Raw genomic sequence first — 18,730 nt, 5'->3', positions numbered from 1 at the left:
CCTGCTCCATTGCTCCTGGCTGGGGGGTGGGATGGGAGGTTCTCGCTCTGGAACTGTTGCCTTGGTGTGGGCAAACCTAGGTAGGAGTGGAAATGGGACAGACATACAGGTTGCAATAGACTGTATCGAGATAAGGGTTTCCCAGGAAGAGCTGCTTTGACAAGCGTCTTGGCTGGTGTGAGGCTCACAGAAGAAAATGTAACATGCATGGGGTGATACACTGGACCAGGCCAGCATCCGCTCTAGCTGGTTTACCCACATTTTTTCTCTTCCCTGGTAGTACAGGCGTATTTGTTTGATTGCACCTACCAGATGTTTTGTTTTTAGATTTTTATTTACTTTTAGAGAGGGGAAGAGAAATATCAATGTGTGGTTGCCTCTTGCACGCCCCCTACTGGGGACCTTGCCATGTGCCCTCGCTGGGAATTGAACCGGCAACCTTTTGGTTCACAGCCCGCACTCAACCCACTGAGCTAAACCAGCCAGGCTACAGATGGGTCTTTTCGAATTGAAGCCACGACCCTCCACCAGTAAAAAGTTTCCGCCTCACTTTGCAGTGGTCTGGAACTGAACCCGCCGTATCTCTGAGGTAGGACTGTACTGGTGAAACATGTAGATGAAACTGACCACACCCCAGCCACCTAATGTTAAGGGCAGTAGATGTTTCCTCTTAAACTAGAATCATTAATTACCTGGATTCCTTTTTTTCCATCTCCCACCTCCAACTCATCACATATATTTGCATTTTTTCAGTGAGCAGGTTTGTATTTCTCTGCCTTTTCTGTTCATCGCCCCTTCCCCTAAGAATTCACATTTTACAAACCTTTCCAAGTCCATTTTCCCAAGAAATGGAAAGCAGGGAGCATAAGACGCATTCTTTATTTGGAGATGAAAGCAAACCTCCGAAAAGCCAGGCCACAGACATGGTCAAGTGTTAGGGCTACAGTTGGGGGCTGAGCCCTAGGTTTGCCCAGAACGCCTTGAGTGGTGCCGTCCGAGTTGAGAACTCACTTGTTCAGCTCTGGGCCTCACACATTCCCAGGAATGGGTGGTCTCAGCAGCTGAGAGTGCTGTGATCACAGATTTTCTAGGCTCCGTGACAGGACCTTGGACTTGGAATAGTGGGAATTCCCAGCTCACTGGCAACTTCCTGAAGGCAGCATTATCTTTGGCAGGAAACCATCTCTTCAGTCACCTTTGCCGTGAGGGCCTGTTCCAGACCTTGAATCCATAGCAATGGACCCCTGCCCTGTAGTCATTTCCTCCTGGGGAGGCAAGGGGAGAAGGAGGCACTTCTTAGGACCTGCTGGCATTCCACTGTGTCCCCCCATGGCCTGGAGGTACCAGCTGTTTTCTGGCCCCCTGGTGGTGAGCCTTAGGTCAGACACCCATGTGACACCCTGGGCACCTGAAGTTGACATGCCTGGCAGCCTGGATGCTGCAGCCAATACAGGCCATATGGAACCAGATGTCACATCCATCATCCTGAACCCAGGCCACTGTCCCTTGGGATAGGCAGCATCAAGGCGCTGCACAGGGCTCCCCTCCCCCAGCAGCAGGAGGAGTCGTGTGGGTGCTCACTAGGTGCTTCAGAGGATGCCAAGGTTGGTTTCTGAAGAGTGACAAAAGCCAGGGTCACTGAAAACCTGTCGGAGAAGCCTAGAGCTTTACCTGAACAAGAGAGTGGACCCAGATAGATTGACCTGACTAAGGGCAGGCCTGGTTAGCAGAGCGAACCCAACTCTTGTCATTCTTTCTGTCCACCGCCCATCTCCATTACCAGCAGGGGGCTGTCTCCCAACCTGAGGCTCTAAAAGAAGCAAAAGGCAGTGAAATATTGAGACACCCATCTCCACTTACCCACTGGGTGTCAGTGGGGTCTTCTCTACACAGAGTTTCTTCCTGGGCTCTCTGAGGACTGGTGGGGGGCTCTCAGGAGACTGTCTCTCATCATCCAATTCTGTCAGCACTCGGTGAGCCGACTTCCTCCTATTTCTTGGGTTTGGGGCAGAAGGGGTGATCCCCCCTTCGCCAGGGGGAGTGCAAGCAGGCAGGCTCTGTGATCCACTCCTGGAGAAGGTGAGGGGCCGGGGCTGGAGCTTGCTGAGGCTGCCTATAGAGTTGAGGATCAGCGTGGCTTTTGGTGCAGGAGACAGGGTGAGGAGGGGGCGCTGTGGAGCTCCCTGGGGGGGCAGAATGGGCCGGAAACCAGCTCCAATTCCTCCTTCTCCCATAGACCGTGGGATGGTAATGGCAGCAAAATCTTGAGGTTTTACTCGGACTTGCTGAAACATGAAGTAGAACTCCGAGGGGCTGGTTCCTGGGGGCCCTTCCGGGCCAAAGGTCAGAAGGTCACCATCACTCAGTTCCAGCCTGTGACCCCTTGGGAGTCGGACATTGTTGACTAAAGTCCCTGTTGATAGTGGGGCGCCAGACAGATACAGGAATGACAAAAGCAAATGACCAGTTAGGAGTGGAGAAATCCAGCCCTGACTGCTTTCCTGGGGAACGTAAGCACATGACACCTGTCACCAAATGCTGGCACTCTAAGCCCCTCAGCAGGTGACAGCAGATGTGATGTGATGCTCATGCCTTCCCACAGGACATAGGGAGGGAACAGATCCAGTCTCCAGTCTTCTGAGGCCCGGTTCTCAGTAATGCTCACTAATCCAGCTCCAACTCAGCATAGTTCAGACTCTGGGTTCCACTCTCGACTCTCCCACTTACCAGCTCTGGGACCCTGAACAAGTTAACCTTTTTGTGCCCCTTTTTCCTTGTCTGCAAAGTGGGGATATTCAATGCATTTAAAACTGCCTGGTTGAACAGTACGTGCTAAATGAATAGTTAACTATAGTTATCCAATCCCCACACACTTCCCAAACAGACCTTATAAAGACCTTCCATATTACCTAAAAGGAGACTAAGACCCAGAGAAGTGAAGTGACAGGCCTAAGGCTGGCAATGACCTCTGCATCCGGGAGGTCACATCCATATCATTGAAACGTAATTCAGCATATCCTACCAGGAACAAGGTGCCCCAGCAAGTCTGAAAACTGAGCCAGGTCTGAGCTTGGGTCCCCCAGTGGCCACAGAACATCCCCACTGATATTTCCCTGATGCTGCCCCAGGCTGTGGAGCCACCTCCCAGCCCCTGTAGGAGCTAAATGGGGACCAGCAGGCCAAGAGTTGCAGAGCTGACACTGCATGCTTCTGGTGGAAAGAGCGAGGTCCGCACTACCCTGTGCATCAGACCTGACAGGGAGGGGTTCGGGAGGCAGGCCCCGCACTGCTGCCCACGGCTCACCTTGGCTGCTATGATCCTCCAGGCTGACTCTCCAGTCCTCACCCTGGCGCTCAGCGTGCAGCTCCGCATGGACTCCAGAGATGAGGCCAGGGCTCCTGTTGGGGCCGCAGGGCCACGTCACACAGGTCGGCCCTGCAGCCCAAGCGATAGGTGCAGCCAGCCCCGCCTGGAGGGTGGAAAGTGTAGAGGTCGCCGCCCCCGTTGCCCCCTATGCGCAGCAGCTGGAAGCAGGGCAGCATGGGCTGTGCTCACTCCACACCACCTCTTCCACTTCAGGGGATCGTCACCTGTCCCACTCCCGAGCCATGCACGGTGGCCTAGGCTCACTTTCCGTGTGATGCCACCTTGAGCTATCCTTTGTGCAATTTCAACCTTGAAGCACAGTCCCCGAGCAGCGCAAATTCAGAGTTCAAGAGTCCTAGGCACGCGATGCAAATTTGGCTGTCAAGAAGCGTCAAAGCTGAAAAACTTGCGGAAGGTTCCGAGGCAGTGCAAAAAACGAACTCGTCCTATGGCACCTTGGATGAATCAGAACCTCAGGCCAGGAGACGTCAATCTGTGCAAGGCAACATACCATTAGGCAGCTTCTGGGGAATTGCAAACTAGTTGTATATGCGGGGAGCTCCTACTTCCGTGCAACACTAACTTGTCACCTCAATGTACTTTGGAGAAAAGCTTCTTCCTGGCAGACATACTTATCCAAATAGAGTAGCCAGCCCTCCCGCACGCCCACGCCTCGCTCTTGCGGCCAACCCCTCACTCATAACTAGTTAGCTTGAACCCCCTTGGGAAGTGACTCCACTGTCACCCCCCGCCCCCAGAAAGGAAGTTCAAACGGGTCCCTATGTTCTCCAAAAAAACTGGACCTAACCCCCAGCTTCCCAGCTTCTTCGAATGGGATAAAGCAGAGCTCCCCGAGACCATGCAAGGAAAACCTAGCCTTCTCCCTGCCCGCCCAGCCCAGTGTCACATCTACCGCGAGGTGCAGTCTCGGAGTGGTCTCTTCAGGCAGCGCTGGCCTGTGCGGCGTCCGGGACTCGGGCTGCGGCCCCGGCCGGCGCTCCGCAGCTGTTTGACAGCCGGGAGTCCGGGCCAGGAAGGGGCACGGCCTCCGCGCGCGGGCAGTCCCGACCCCGCCCTCGGAATCCCGGGCCCTACCCTCGCTTCGGCGAGCCCGCTCCCTATGCCGTTTCTGATTGGCCGGCTCCTGTGGCCTCCTCCGTTCTATTGGCCAGGGCCCTCAAGTCCCTCTTTCCACCTTTTCTGATTAGTTAACAGGTTTTCCCGGGTTCCTGGAGTTGGGAGGAGCCGCCAGGGCGCGGAGATACCCACCGCGGTAATTGGGCCCGGCTATAGACACTACTGCGCCTGCGTGCACCTGTTCCCCTCCCCCTTCCGGGGTGAAACCTGGCTTTTGAGCCTCCCGCCACCGGGGCCGCTCTGCGAAGGCGCAGTTAGGGGCGGAGACTCGCCTGGTGCGAAGTGTAAGGGGTGTGGCCAAAGGGCCAAGGGGGCTCCTGTGCCCGGTGAGGGGACTTTTGGGAGGCGTCGGTTGGGGCGGGAAGGGGCTTAAAGAGGGTTCGGGAGTGGGTTCCGGGGTTCATAGTGGAAGAGGGGATGGGGCCCAGGCGAAGGGACTGACGAGGTGGTCCGAGCAGCTTTAGCGCTCAGGGTCCCACTGAGAGTGGAGGGCTGAGAACCGCGTGAGTGCGGGGAGGCGGGAGCTTGCTGTTGCTCCGAGATGAGGGAGAGTGAGAGTGCAGAGCAATGCCTTCGGAGGAAAAAGCAGATTAGGTTGTAGCGGGGGAGGGATCCCAGACTGGGGGGAGATGGTGAATTTGGGTGGAAGAGTGGGAGACCTTGCAGAGCCTCTGGAGTGAGGGATGTGGGCGACAGGAATGGACGCTGAACAGAAGGAAGTTGCTGGAGGGGTTTGGAAGAGAGGGCAGGAAGCTGGCTTTTCTGCCCAGGGATAGGCTCCCTGGATTCCCAAGGGTCCTGGGGCAGCCGTCCTGCCTGACACGGGACCTTGTCCATCTGGGGCAGAGTCTTGGGCTAGCGCTTTAGTAGCGAGTGACCCAGGGATCCTGGCTTGGTGGTGTGTAGATGGGCTTCCCCAAGACATGGAGGGGACTCTGGAGACTGGGCTCACAGCCGCTGCGCTGCGGATCTCCTTTCTCACCTGTGACCAGGAATGGCAGACTGTAGAAACTTGAGGGCGAGGGTAAAGGCATTGCCCAGACACTAAAAGTTGGAGTAAAGCCTACCAGCCAGCCTGTCTCAGTAAATCCCCTCCCACTTCATGGTTATTGCCATGGTTCTATCAGGAACCAGGTTGGGTCAAGCAAGTGATCTTTGGGTATTTACTACTTCTTTCCGGAAGTAGGAAAAGAGGAATTTAGAATCCGGTGGACTTGTTATTTGAGGATTATGACTTTGTTAACTTTAGGGGCTTTCTCTTTGGAAGGTGACCTGAAAATTGAATTGCAGTGCCCTTGTTTCTCCTATTGTCCAGGAGAACATAGATGGCTGGACACAGGATCTAGAGACTTCAAATAATGTGGAAATGTTTCGACCTTCAGGTCAGTGGAACATGGCAAGGGGACTGGTGATTTTCTCTCACTGGAAAGTGACCAGTGTTTTCTTTATGATTCCTCAGGTTCCACTGGGCTCATTCCCCCGTCCCACTTCCAAGCTCGGCCCCTTCCAACCTTGCCAAGAATGGCTCCCAACTGGGTCTTAGACATCCCTCTGGTCCAGCCCCTGGCCCATCAAGAAGTCTCAGAGAGGCGGCCAGACAGCCAGAGACCTGCAGTGGTCATGTGGGAACAGGATGTTTCTGGCGACAGGCAGCAGCCGGGGCAGAGAGGCAGGTAGGGTCCACTGCCGCTGTTTTCTCAGGGTTGCTGGCCAGGGACCCTTCGATACTGGAATAGATTCCCTACCCTGTTTCAGACCTTAGTCCCATAATTTATTCATTCTTCTGTAGTAACTATTGGTGCCTACGATGCGTAAATGATGATAAGAGCATGCTAGACTCTAGGGATGGGGATTAAAAAAACCAAAACAAACAGGAGAAATCCTGATATCAAGGAATTTAAAATCCTAAGGGAAGAGACAGGCTGATCATAACAAGGCAAGATGGAGACATTCAGACTAGAGTCATGTGCTGCACTAGGCGGACTCGTTCTGTGTACATGCTGTTGGTGCTGGCTGTGCTGTTTGTTGATATGTTGTCCGTAAAACTTCTTATTCTTGGTGTTTCCTGTGTGTCTGTTCCCTGATGTTGTGGCATGTCATGGTGTCATTGTGCTGTAGGGTGGGACTGTGAATGGATCTACCCTGGACCCCGTCAAAGAGGAAGGAGCACGATGGCCAAAGGGGAGCTCTGGAGCCGGTGTCAGGAGGCAGAGCTTGTTTCTAGTTTGGCTGCCAGTGCAGGTCCTTTGGCCAGTCAATTAACTTATGGAGGCTACAGTTCCCTCCTCTAAAAATCCAGTGGGCCTCAGTGAGGGAGCTGAAGGGGCTGTGCCAAGAGCCGTGTTATAAGCTGCTTTAAACGTTGTGTGACACCAGTAAGCAGACTGTTCTCTAAAGGTTGGGACTATGTCATTGATTGACGCAGTGTCCTCCCAGGCCTCTCATATAGTATACCTAACCCTCAGTAAATGTTTTCTGCTAGTACCTGGCCTTGCCGTATACTGGAAGCCCTGAGCTTTCTTTCTCCACATCTCCTCAACTTCTCCTTGCCCTTAAATCAGATTCAGAAGCCTCTGCATATACTTCCAACCTCTTCGTTTCAGAATGTGTGGCCTAATGATGTGCACAGTTGCTGTTAAGACATCAGTCTCTATGTAGCTCTCTCTAGAGAGCCGTGTTTCATGATCTCAGCCTTTAGGTCGTGTGAGCCCAGACACCAGGCCTAATATACTTAGTGGGGCCTTAAGGAATGACAGTGGTAGTAGAAATGCAGAGATCCCCATGGCCCGACTTTATCTCTGTCTCTGTCATGCCCATGGCCACTTACCAGTACCAGAGACAGGTCTCACCTGTGCTAACCTGTCTTTCAAGGTCCATGGAGCTACAGGGGTCACAGGCCTTGAGCCAGCAGGCTGAGCTGATCTCTCGGCAGCTGCAGGAGCTGCGGCGGTTTGAGGAGGAGGTTCGGGTCCTGCGGGAGACCTCCCTGCAGCAGAAGATGAGGCTGGAGGCCCAGGCTGTGGAGCTGGAGGCTCTGGCACGGGCAGAGAAGGCTGGTCGAGCTGAGGCCGAGGGCCTGCGTGCTGCCTTGACTGGGGCTGAGGTTGTCCGGAAGAACCTGGAAGAGGAGAGCCAGCGGCAGCTGGAGGAAGTTCAGAGGCTGCACAAGGAGCAGGTGAATGGCAGTGGAAAGGGCTCAGCTTCACAGTGGGGAAGTGGGCAGTGGCTTCCCTGCAGAGAGCACATATCGAAGAAAAGTCCCTGATGAGCAGTGGAGTGATGAGAAAATGTTGGGTGAAGCGAGTAAAACATGACCTGAAAGGAGGGAGACCTTAGTATTTTGGTCCTACTCAGATTGCTCTTTTTGTTTTGTTTTTTTAAAGATTTTATTTGTTTATTTTTAGAGAGAAGGGAAGAGAGGGAGAAAAACATCAATATGTGGTTGCCTCTCGCATACCCCCTGCTGGGCACCTGGCCTGCAACCCAGACAAGTGCTCTGACTGGGAATCAAACTGGCGACCCTTTGGTTTGCAGGCCGGCACCCAATCCACTGAGCCACCCCTGCCAGGGCCTCAGATTGCTCTTGCTCTCAGGACTCACTACCTGAAGCCCTCCTTCCCCTTGCTACTAGTAGAAAGTAGTCTGTTTTCCTACTTCACTCTGGGTACCCAATTCATCGGGGAGTTCTGGGGAAGGTGGTCCTAAGGTGGCCTGGGAAGCTTATTCTTCCATCCCTAAGATAGGAACCAGGCCTCTGCTGAGTGCATCAGTGAGTCCCTGCCCTTCTGAGTGCAGCCGACAGCCTAGTGGGGAGCACACATTCAACATGGATTTAATCCTGAGTAATTACCTGCAGTTGGGAGAAGTGCTTAGAAGAAGGACAAAGGAGTCTTGAGCCGATAGGGGAGTTAGGAAGGTCACCATCGACATGTTGAGAAACGAAACCATAAAGACAATGGAAGAAAACCTGGGTGAATTCCTTGTAACTTCGAATGGGGAAGTTCTTTGCATATGAATCAAAGTCCAGAGCCACTAAGGAAAAGATTGGCACGTTGACTTTACAATACTAAACTTAAGAATGATAAAATAAAAATAAAAGGATAAATGACAAACTAGGGAAGAATACAGCTCATTTCACAGGAAGAGGCTGATATCCCAACTATATAATGTGTGCCTAGAAATTGGTAAGGGGAAATCAGCAATCCAGTCAGAAAATGGACAAATGAGATCAAAGAAAAGTATAAATGGCCTTCAATTCATGACAGAAGCTTAATGATAAGTTCAGGACTTATGGCCAAGATGGAGGCACAGGTAGAAAGGCTTTGCTTCTTGCACAACCAAAAGAAGGACAACAACCAATTTAAAAACGAAAAGCAACCAGACCTGCCAGAAAATCGAACTGTATGGAAATCTGACAAACAAGAAGTTAAAGAAGAAACATTCATCCAGACTGGTAGGAGGGGTGGAGACGGGCAGCCAGTGTAGAGAGGACACGCAGCAAGGTGGCAGCTGGTGGACTGGGGGTTCCACATTCACGTGCGGATACTGGGAGGAACAACTGGGGAGCTAGATGGACCGCGCAACCCAGGGTTCCAACGTGGGGAAATAAAAGCCTCAAAATCACTGGCTGTAAAAATGTGTGGGGGTTGTGGTATCAGGAGAAACTCCCAGTCTCACAGAAGAGTCTTGGAGGGACCCATGGGGCCCTAGAACGTACACAAACCCACCCACCCAGGAACCAGCACCAAAAGGGCCCAATTTGCTTGTGGGTATTGGGGGAAGTGACTGAAAGTGAGGTGAGAGCCGAGCAAGCAGCATTGTTCCCTCTCTGGCCCCTCCCCCACAGATAGCAACACTGAGCATCAAAGTGGGTTGCCCTGCTCTGGTGAACACCTAAGACTCTGCCCCTTACTACATAACAGGAGCACTGAAACAAAAAATATGGCCCAAATGAAAGAACAGATCAAAGCTCCAGAAATAGAACTAAGCAATCAGGAGATAGCCAACCTATCAGATGCAGAGTTCAAAACACTGGTAATCAGGATGCTCACAGAAATGGTTGACTATGGTCACAAAATAGAGGAAAAAGTGAAGGCTATGGTGAAATAAAGGAAAATGCACAGGGAACCAATAGTGAAGGGAAGGAAACCGGGACTCAAATCAACGGTTTGGATAAGAAGGAAGAAATAAACATTCAACTGGAACAGAATGAAGAAACAATTCAAAAAAATGAAGAGAGGCTTAGGAACCTCCAGGACAACTTAAAGTGTTCCAACATCCAAATCATAGGGGTGCCAGAAGGAAAAGAGGAAGAGCAAGAAATTGAAAACTTATTTGAAAACATAATGAAGGAGAACTTCCCTAATCTGGCAAAGGAAATAGATTTCCAGGAAGCTGAGAGAGTCCCGAAGAGGTTGGACCCAAGGAAGCACACACCAAGGCACATCAGCATTAAGTTACCCAAGATTAAAGATAAGGAGAGAATCTTAAAAGCAGCAAGAGAAAAAGAGACAGTTACCCACAAAGTAGTTCCCATAAGACTGTCAGCTGATTTCTCAAAAGAAACCTTACAGGCAAGAAGAGGCTGGAAAGAAGTATTCACTGTCATGACAGGCAAGGACCTCCATCCAAGATTACTGTATCCAGCAAAGCTATCATTTAGAATGGAAGGGCAGATAAAGTGCTTCCCAGATAAGGTCCAGTTAAAGGAGTTCATCATCACCAAGCCCTTATTGTATGAAATGTTAAAGGGACTTCTCTAAGCAAAAGAAGATCAAAACTATGAACAATAAAATGACAACAAACTCACAACTATCAACAAGTGAATCTGAAAACCAAAAACAAAAGAAACTAAGCAACTAGAACAGGAACAGAATCAGAGAAATGGAGATCACATGGAGGGTTGTCAGTGGGGAGGAGGAGAGGGGAGAATGGGGGAAAAGGTGCAGGGATTAAGAAGCATAAATGGCAGGTACAAAATAGACAGGAGGAGGTTAAGAATAGTATAGGAAATAGAATCCAACGAACTTACATGTATGACCCATGGACAGGAACTAAGTAGGGGGGGAATGCTGGAGGGAGGGAAAGTGCAGGGTGGAGGGGGATAAAGGGGAGGAAAAAATGGGACAACTGTAATAGCATAATGAATAAATATACTTTTAAAAATTGACATTTGTGCTGAATAGAAGTTGGCTGGTGAGGCATGTGGGTTGGCAGTGGGAGCTGATGTGACCCTAGGCAGCACGTGGGGCAGGAGGTGGCAGAGGAGCTTGAGTGCAGGAGCTGAGGGGCTCTGGATGGTAGTGCAGGCTGCAAGGCCTCGGCGGTCCATTCATAAGTTTATTGTAAGAATGATGAGAAACCAGTAAAAGGTTTAAAACGGAAATAGCATGATCAGATTTGTGATTTATGTCACTCCTTCTGTGCTGTTGAAATAGGAGGAAAGGGGACAGACTGGAGATTAGGGCAGGTGCGTTCCCTCTTCTGTCTGTCCCACGACTCTCAGTGACCCTGATGCCACTGAGAGGTACAACAAGAAAAGGATGCGACTTCTGCCTTCCTAGAGCTTCCTTCCAGTTGGGCTGTGGCAGATAGCAAGGCCATCTCAGATGACAATAAATGCTGGAAGGACACGAACAGGCAGCAGGACGGAGCAGTGGTGGGCTGGGGTTGGAGGGCCCTGCCTTCCCCAGGAGGCGATGTGTAGGGTCAGGAGAGCCACAGTGGACGGGCTCAGAGACGTGGGTAGAGGCCAAGGCGTGGGTGCTTCACAGGCTGAGGGAAGAAGCGGGGTTTTGCTTGGAAGGCCATGATGAACCGCTGGGGGTTCACAAGACTGGTCAGGAGATAGTTGCTGTCGTCCAGGCTGGAGGCGAGGGCGGTCCACCTCAGGTCGGTGGCAGAGGAGGCAGAGAAGTGAAGGTAGGACTTGGGGGAAGACCTAACAGGAACTGCTGATGAGTTGGAGTGTGATGGGGGCAGGGACAGTCCATTTGCTCTGCAGCATTGGGCGATGTGTTGGGCTGTTGTCTAAAGTCTCAGAAGTGGGAGGGGACAAGGCCAAAGTCTGGGGAGATTTGGAAAGCCCACATGTGGAGGTGAGCCAGCCCCTGCTGAGCCCCCTCTCTCCGCAGCTGTCCTCCTTGACACGGGCTCGCCAGGAGGCTCTTTCCAGTCTGACCAACAAAGCTGAGGGCTTGGAGAAGTCTCTGAACAGTTTGGAAACCAGGAGGGCAGCAGAAGCCAAGGAACTAGCTGTGGCCCAGAAGGAGGCTGAGCTGCTGCGGAAGCAGCTGAGGTAAGTGGGCTGGCCCAAGGGCGGCCCAGCAGCTAGTGGGCGGGGCAGGTCTCCAAGGTGCCCTGCTGATGGCTTTCCTGTTCCTACCCGAATCCTAGCAAGACCCAAGAGGACTTGGAGGCTCAGGTGGCCTTGGTGGAGAACCTAAGGAGGTACGTAGGGGAACAAGTGCCCCCTGAGGCCCACAGCCAGATGTGGGAGTTGGAGCGACAGGACCTCGTAGAAACTGTGCAGGTGAGAGTGTGGGGCCAGGACGGCACAGGGGTGGGATGGGATGGGGGGCCTCAGGGCCTGGAGGGGTGCCCCAGAGAGAAGGGGCACAGAGAGGCCACTGTGCACCCTGTCCCACCGGCAGCGCTTGCAGGAGGACCGGGACAGCCTGCAGGCGACAGCGGAGCTGCTGCAGGTGCGTGTGCAAAGCCTCACCCACATCTTGTCCATGCAGGAGGAAGAGCTGGCCAGGAAGGTAGGTCCCTCACTGGGCGCCTCCCTGTGGGTTGGGGGGCGGTGTGACCCCGCCGAGAGCTTCCCTCCCTGCACACACACCTCTCCTTGCTGTGGCTCCTGTTACTTGGGCAGCACAGAGAAACCAGGATGCGATCACCTTCCTCTGCTCCACCAGGAGCCCACAGTGTCTCCATTTCCTCTGTCCCCCAGGTTCAGCCTTCAGATTCCCTGGAGCCCGAGTTGCCCAGGAAGGTCCAGTCCCTGCTGAAGCGCTGGCGGGAGAAGGTGTTTGCCCTCATGGTGCAGCTGAAGGCCCAGGAGCTGGAGCACGGAGCGTGCATGCAGCACCTGAAGGGACAGGTCACTTGGCATCTTCCTTTCCGTGTTCTTCCTCCCAACTTGCTCCTTACCCACGGGGTAGCGTTTATTCAGCCGGTATACGGAGTGGCTGCCATGCGCTGGGAACAGCCCTGAACAAAGATAGAGCTTAGGGTCTGGAGGAGGCAGTGTGGGCAGACAATTAGGTAAAGTCGAGCAAGTGTGTGTGTCGTGAAGGAAAGGGGGACTGATCAGGGGCAGAGACTGGAGGGCAGCCTTAGGACGGTGAGGAACTACTTCTCTGAGGGGTGGCGTGGGTGGGCAGGTCCTCAAGGTGTGAGCGTGTGGAACATGCTTTTGGAAGGAAACCTAGATCAATCTCCGTGCCGAGGAGCCCAAGTTTCTTGTCTCCCTGCGTGGTGTTTTTTCAGAGACCTCTGCCGCAGCCCCTTCATTCCCAGTGCCCTGCCTGCCTCCTCCCCTCCCCCAGGTGGCAGAGCTCCAGGAAAGAACTTCAGCCCAGAGTCAGGAACAGGCCATCCTGCAGCGCTCCCTGGAGGACAGAGCTGCACAGGTGGAGGTGGAGCGGATGGGCACCAAGGTCAGTGTCTGGTCCGTTTATGCAGTAGGCAGGAGCTAAGGGAGGCCTGGGAGACCCCAGGTCCACGGGTCAGGGCCCCAGGGAAGGGATCCTTTCCTTTATCACCTCCCTCCTAGGCCCTGCAGATGGAGCTGAGCCGTGCCCAGGAGGCCTGGCGCCGGGGGCAGCAGCAGGTGGCCGTGGCTGAGGAGCAGCTGAAGCTTGTGGCCAACACTGTCAGCAGGTGTCTGGGATGGGGGTGGGTGAGGTAGGCTTTCTGCTTCTCTTGCCTCCCAGGGACGTTGGAGTTTAAGAGCTTCAGGCGAGAGTGGCTGGAAAGCTGTCCACTTTCCAGCTAGAGGATGCAGAGCTGGAGGGATTCAGCCCTGTAAAAGTTCCTGTGTGTTTTTTCTGGGGTAACCCTCTCCACGTTGACGCCAGGGTCTCTGGTGACTGCGGTGGCATGTTTGGCTGGAGGTGAGGTGACGCGTCCCCCTGCACTCGGTCCAGTGACAGCTTGAGCTGAAGAGAGCACTAGGAGAATCCCACCTTCACAGTTTTGCAGGATGGGGAGTGTGGGTGCTTGGTCTTTTCTTTTTCTTTAACATTTTGCAGGCATGCCCTGATTAGCTGGAAAAACTTGTCTATTTATTTTAAATCTGTACACCATTGGCTTACAGAGAGTCCATCTAAAATGTATGATGGTTTCTTTCTTAATCGATTGCAAGCCTGTGTCTCATACCAAGTTCCTCAGCGTTTTCTTCCCTCCTCCTTATACAAGCTTTAGAAAGACCTGTGAGGGGAAGCACAGGCTTCTTGGTGCTGGGTGCCGGCCCTCCTCGCCTGGGACACGGAGGTGCCTGGTCTGCGTGCAGCCCCAGCGCTCTGCTGGCTGGTCACCTGTGCCTGTAAATGTTTGCTGTTACCTCGGCTCTTCTCCGCGGGCCCCGTAACCAAATCGTGATGCAGCATGGGCCTTGCCCACTGTCCCGTTCTGGTGGATTGCACCTTGGGGACTAATTGACCTGAGGGAAGTTTTCAAGCGCGCATGGAATTAGAGAGGCTAGTTGCAAGGCAGCACCGCCTGGGTTCAGTCCATCGCATGTGCGGCCACCCGTGAGGGAACAGAAAGACACGTGCAGACAGGGTTTTGTTTTGGAACCAGGACCCCACTGAAAAGGATCTTGCTAATAACCAATTGCTAGCAAGTCCGCGAGGCCTGAAGCGCCCCGGGCTCGGCCTGTTGCCAGGTTTGTTAGACAGACAGTCTTCAGATGGCTTGGAGACGCCAGCAGAAAATGGCTTTAATGGGGGCCACGGAAGGTGTTGGAGTCACCCAAACAGCTTTCAAGTAAAAGTGGTCTCCGCTCTGCGGTTGGGATGCAACCTTCAGCCTTTGTTTTCTGCTTATTTTTCTGTTGGCAAAGACTTGGCTCTGCTGGGGAGTTCCAGTCCTGGGCCTGGATGCCCAGCCTCCTGCCCCAGGGGTCATGTTGGTCTCGCCCGGGGCACAGCCAGCTGACTTCACTGGTCTTGTACGCGTAGGCACACAGTCCCTTGATGTTTGCTGTGTCCAGGCAGGGGATCCCTTAGAAAACTGACGGAAGCCGTGGACTCTTTTCCTTAGAAAAATGCCCGCAAGTTCACACACCCAAGCGTGGCGCATACACCAGGAGTATCCCCAGACCTGGAGAGGCATCCAGGAGCCTGCAGGTGGAAAAGCCTAAATCAGCCAGCGATTAGCCAGCCTATGGGCCCTCGTCTTAGCCCCACAGGGCCACGTTTATTTCACCTCGACTGTGTGGTGGCAGCTGGGTCCAGAGAAGCTGTGCCCGTGAACCTCATGACTGTTCTACTGCTGGGGCCCAGAGACAAAGCTTACTATAGTCTTGGGGACCAAGAATAGCTGTGCTTTCTTATGAGTAACTGGATCTCTTTTTAAAAGGTTTTATTTACTTATTTTCAGAAGGAGGGGAAGGGAAGGACAGAGAGAGGGAGAGAAAGCTCAGTGTGTGGTTGCCTCCTGCACGCCCCCTACTGGGGACCTGGCCCGCAACCCAGGCTTGTGCCCTGCCTGGGAATCAAACCAGCGACCCTTTGGTTTGCAGCCTGCACTCTGTCCACTGAGCCGCACCAGCCAGGGTGCAACTGGATCACTTTTATCTGACAAGCACTAACGGGCTTAAGCCTCAGGTTCTCCTGTTTATTGGCTGAGCCGGACACAACTTGGCTGCAGCTTTTTTTTTTTTCTGACTCCAATTTCCCTTCCATGCTGCCCCCACTGTCATCGCGGTACAGGACAGAGGCAGGCCAAGTCCTTTGGTGAGTGATGTGGGGTTGAAGGGTCAGTGGCCTTGTTCCTTGTCCAGCTTTCAGACCTGGCTCCAGAACACCGTGGCCAAGGTGGAGCGGGCCACAGCCCGACTGCCCAGCCTCAGCAGCCGAGTCAGCTATGCCGTCCGCAAGGTCCACACCGTTCAGGGTGGGTAGGCGACTGCCAGACCAGCCATGCCCTGCCCCACCAGCCCTCTGTTGCCCATGTTCTGCCGTCTCACCAGTCCACGCCTCCCTTTCTCCTTTACTTCCCGTCTCCCCTCTCCTCCGCATACTCACCTCGGATGCTGTCTGCCTCTTCACCCCCAGGCCTGATGGCTCGAAAACTGGCCCTTGCTCATCTGCGCCAGGAGAGGTGAAGTTTGGGTCACTTGAGAGGGATTGGAGGATGGTGGTGGGACTTTCAGGATGGTTGGTTGCTGGGACCCGAAACAATAGGACTGAGGAGGGATGGGGGTGTAAGGGTCAGGCAGCTGGGTGATTTCCCCATGCTGTCTCAGCTGCCTGCCACCCCCACCAGCCGAGGATGTGAGCCTCGAGTTGGAGCAGCTGCGGGAAGAACGGGATCGTCTGGACGCAGAATTGCAGCTGAGTGCCCACATCATCCAGCAGGAGGTGGGCCGAGCCCGGGAGCAAGGTACACCTGGTCCAGGGGTCCCTGCATCAGGTGCACTGGGGGTGGAGAGGAGGAGGGAAGAGCTGGGGTCTAGGGCATGGAGAGGCCTGAGGGAGCCCACCCCTTTCCAGGGGAGGCAGAGCGGCAGCAACTGAGTTCAGTGGCCCAGCAGCTGGAGCAGGAGCTGCGGCAGACCCAGGAGTCCTTGGCCAGTGTGGGGCTGCAGCTGGAAGCAGCTCGCCAAGGCCAGCAGGAGAGCATGGAGGAGGCTGCCAGTCTGCGGCAGGAGCTGACCCAGCAGCAGGAGACCTATGGGCAAGGTGTGCAGGGGGAGATGGACGCTGGGGGCGCCGTGGGCTGTGGCTCCCCGACGCACCCCGTGTGTACTCTCATTCCAGCTCTGCAAGAGAAGGTGGCCGAAGTGGAGTCCCGGCTGCGGGAACAGCTCTCCGAAACAGAAAGGAGGCTGAACGACGCTCGGAGGGAGCACGCCAAGGCCGGTGAGGTTTGCCGGGTGGACCAGGGAGTGTGGAGACAGGTTACTTTAGAAGCGTTCTGTGACGCTTTCTGTGGAGTGTGCAGGTGACGAAGCTGTCAGGGAATGGCACAGCCGGGTTCTAAGGTGGCGAACACTCAGGTAGCCAGCACCCAGACCAAGTGACCAACCCGGAGCACCTCCTGGTCAGGCCCCTCCGCAAAGGCAACTGCCATCTGACATCTCCCACCATTGATCACCTCCAACTCTTTCTCTCTTTCCCTTTTTTAAAGGATTTTATTTATTTTTCGAGAGAAGGGAAGGAAGGGAGAAAGGGAGGGAGAGACACACTGGTTGCCTCTCATACGCCCCCAAGTGGGGACCCCAGGCATGTGCCCTGACAGGGCATTGAACCAGCAACCGGCCAGCGCTCAGTCCGCTGAACTGCACCAGCCAGGGCCCCTGCCAGCTCTGTATTAGGAAAACTTCCAAACACATCGCCAGAGCAAAGAGTCGTGCGATGAACAGCCGTGCTGCTCACTCACCCCTCGCCACCCTTGCTCTTTCTCTGCACACACATGTTGCTATACACGTTTGGGGGAATTACTTAAAGTCAGTTACAAGCGTCATTGGCTGTCGACCTTCGTCTCCTGCGAAGAGGGGAGTTTCCTGTACAACCCCAGTACCACTGTCACCCTTTGAGAAAAGAACACGAGTTGCACAAGATCTGGTATCCAGTCCCCATCCAGACGTCCCCTGCGGGACTCCGGGAAGGTTGGGGTGGGAAGGAGCTGTGGCTTCACAGACTCCCGGGGTCTTAGAGCGGCAGCTGCCTCTCCCGCTGTGCAGAAGAGACTGAGTCACAGGCCGGGCCCTGTGGTCCTGCCCATCATTCTACTCTTGTTGTGCTGGTGCCGTGCTGCCTCTGGGCTGCCCCACACCTGTCCCCTCTGTGACCTGGCTCCCCTTAGTGGTCTCCCTGCGCCAAATCCAGCGCAAAGCCGCCAGGGAAAAGGAGCGGGACCAGGAGCTTAGGCGCCTGCAGGAAGAGGCCCGGAAGGAGGAGGGGCTGCGGCTGACACAGCGCCTGCAGGAGCTGGAGAGGGACAAGAACCTCCTGCTGGTACGGAGTGGGGGGTGGGGGGCCTGGGGCTGGTTGGGGAGTAGGGTGTGGGGAGGTTCTGCCCTTGCTAGGTGGCATTTAACCCTCTCCGTCCCAGGCCACCTTACAGCAGGAGGGTCTCCTCTCCCGTTACAAGCAGCGGCGGCTGGTGGCAGCTCACCCTTCCCTGGAAAAGGGGAGGTCTGTGCAGTCCAGCCCGAGGCTGGCAGTGTCTTCAGTACCTGGATCTCCAGCAGCCGCACTCTCCCCCAGGAAGACCATAAAGGGTAATGGTCTCAGGAGGAAGGGAGAGATGGGGGGCACTTCCGGAACCTCTGCCCCAGACATGAGTGCATGAGCCTTGTTCTCTGCGACCCTTGGAGGCCCTCAGCCTCCTTTATCCGTGCCTGCCTTGAACCAGAGAACCTCCTCCCTCATAATCCTTCCACCCTGTGGCAGCCCTGTTCTTCTGCACGTAACCATGACAGCCTTCTCTTGTCCGGCTCCTCTCCCTTGGGGTCTTCTTTCTCAGGATCCCTCTGTGACCTGCTCGATGACCTGCAGGGCCTGAGTGAGGCCATTTCCAAAGAGGAGGCTCTTTCTCAAGGAGACAACCAGAACTCTTCTGCTTCTGTCCACCATTGATCAGTTGGGCGCTGGGAGCACCTGGGAGCTCAGGGGGGCCCAGGGGGCCAGTAGGATCATGGAGAAGTGGGGTGAGGTTTGTGGGGCCTGCCCTTGGGGACACTACCCACCCAGGTGTCTGCGAAGTCTGTGCCTCAATAAAGGTGACTGCAGTAGGAGCCATTGCCTGGCCATGTGGTCTCTGGGGGCGCAAGGGACTTTTCCGTGCAGCCGCCTCCCCGGAAAACGTGAGAGGTGCTCCCGTACACAGCTTTCTCTAGGTGGTACCTTTTTCACAACCCTTTCCAAGTTGCTTGGGAAGTTTTCTGAAAAGCTCCAGGTTTTCTTTATTTTCTAGTTTTAGAACTCTACCTCTGCAAGGTATCAGTGCTAGAGTGAGGAAGGTTAAATATTCAGCAGCAGTCTTGAGCCA

The 18,730-nt window shown here is 54.3% G+C and overlaps 2 protein-coding genes across 11 annotated transcripts; one reads left to right on the top strand and one right to left on the bottom strand.

Annotated features, from left to right (window-relative positions):
* Positions 1-1,300: 1,300 nt before the first annotated feature.
* On the bottom strand, positions 1,301-4,434 carry TCF19 (transcription factor 19). The gene is given in 5 exon segments (XM_045193476.2): positions 1,301-1,612; positions 1,861-2,413; positions 3,305-3,395; positions 3,397-3,860; positions 4,281-4,434. Coding segments are annotated over 4 exon segments (1,023 nt in total). The 5' UTR covers positions 3,544-3,860; positions 4,281-4,434; the 3' UTR covers positions 1,301-1,380.
* A 224-nt stretch (positions 4,435-4,658) lies between these two features.
* CCHCR1 (coiled-coil alpha-helical rod protein 1) lies at positions 4,659-18,468 on the top strand. Of its 10 annotated transcripts, none has more exons than XM_024558006.3 (18): positions 4,659-4,788; positions 5,820-5,886; positions 5,964-6,177; positions 7,376-7,679; positions 11,638-11,801; positions 11,900-12,035; positions 12,157-12,267; positions 12,459-12,608; positions 13,057-13,167; positions 13,284-13,390; positions 15,516-15,628; positions 15,790-15,835; positions 15,981-16,117; positions 16,228-16,416; positions 16,495-16,596; positions 17,543-17,694; positions 17,792-17,960; positions 18,206-18,468. In XM_024558006.3, the coding sequence occupies exons 2-18, from the start codon at positions 5,871-5,873 to the stop codon at positions 18,316-18,318; spliced, it is 2,334 nt and encodes a 777-aa protein (XP_024413774.2). In that variant the 5' UTR covers positions 4,659-4,788; positions 5,820-5,870; the 3' UTR covers positions 18,319-18,468. The 10 variants fall into 10 exon arrangements, with proteins under 10 accessions (XP_024413774.2, XP_024413773.2, XP_024413772.2 ...); XM_024558005.3 differs by having other exon boundaries at positions 4,675-4,779; positions 5,772-5,886; XM_024558004.3 differs by having other exon boundaries at positions 4,683-4,779.
* Positions 18,469-18,730: the final 262 nt, after the last annotated feature.

Source organism: Desmodus rotundus, chromosome 11 (assembly GCF_022682495.2).
Source record: "Desmodus rotundus isolate HL8 chromosome 11, HLdesRot8A.1, whole genome shotgun sequence".
In the NCBI taxonomy this organism is placed as follows: domain Eukaryota; kingdom Metazoa; phylum Chordata; class Mammalia; order Chiroptera; family Phyllostomidae; genus Desmodus; species Desmodus rotundus.
Note: the sequence above shows the minus strand (reverse complement) of the source record. Positions and strands in the feature narration are given on the sequence as shown.

What these genes read in the sequence shown, in the direction of transcription:
- CCHCR1 (XM_024558006.3), top strand. An exon ending in ACCTCGTAGAAACTGTGCAG is followed by an intron (nt 12,036 to 12,156) that starts GTGAGAGTGTGG and finishes TCCCACCGGCAG; the next exon opens with CGCTTGCAGGAGGACCGGGA. An exon ending in GGGCCGAGCCCGGGAGCAAG is followed by an intron (nt 16,118 to 16,227) that starts GTACACCTGGTC and finishes ACCCCTTTCCAG; the next exon opens with GGGAGGCAGAGCGGCAGCAA.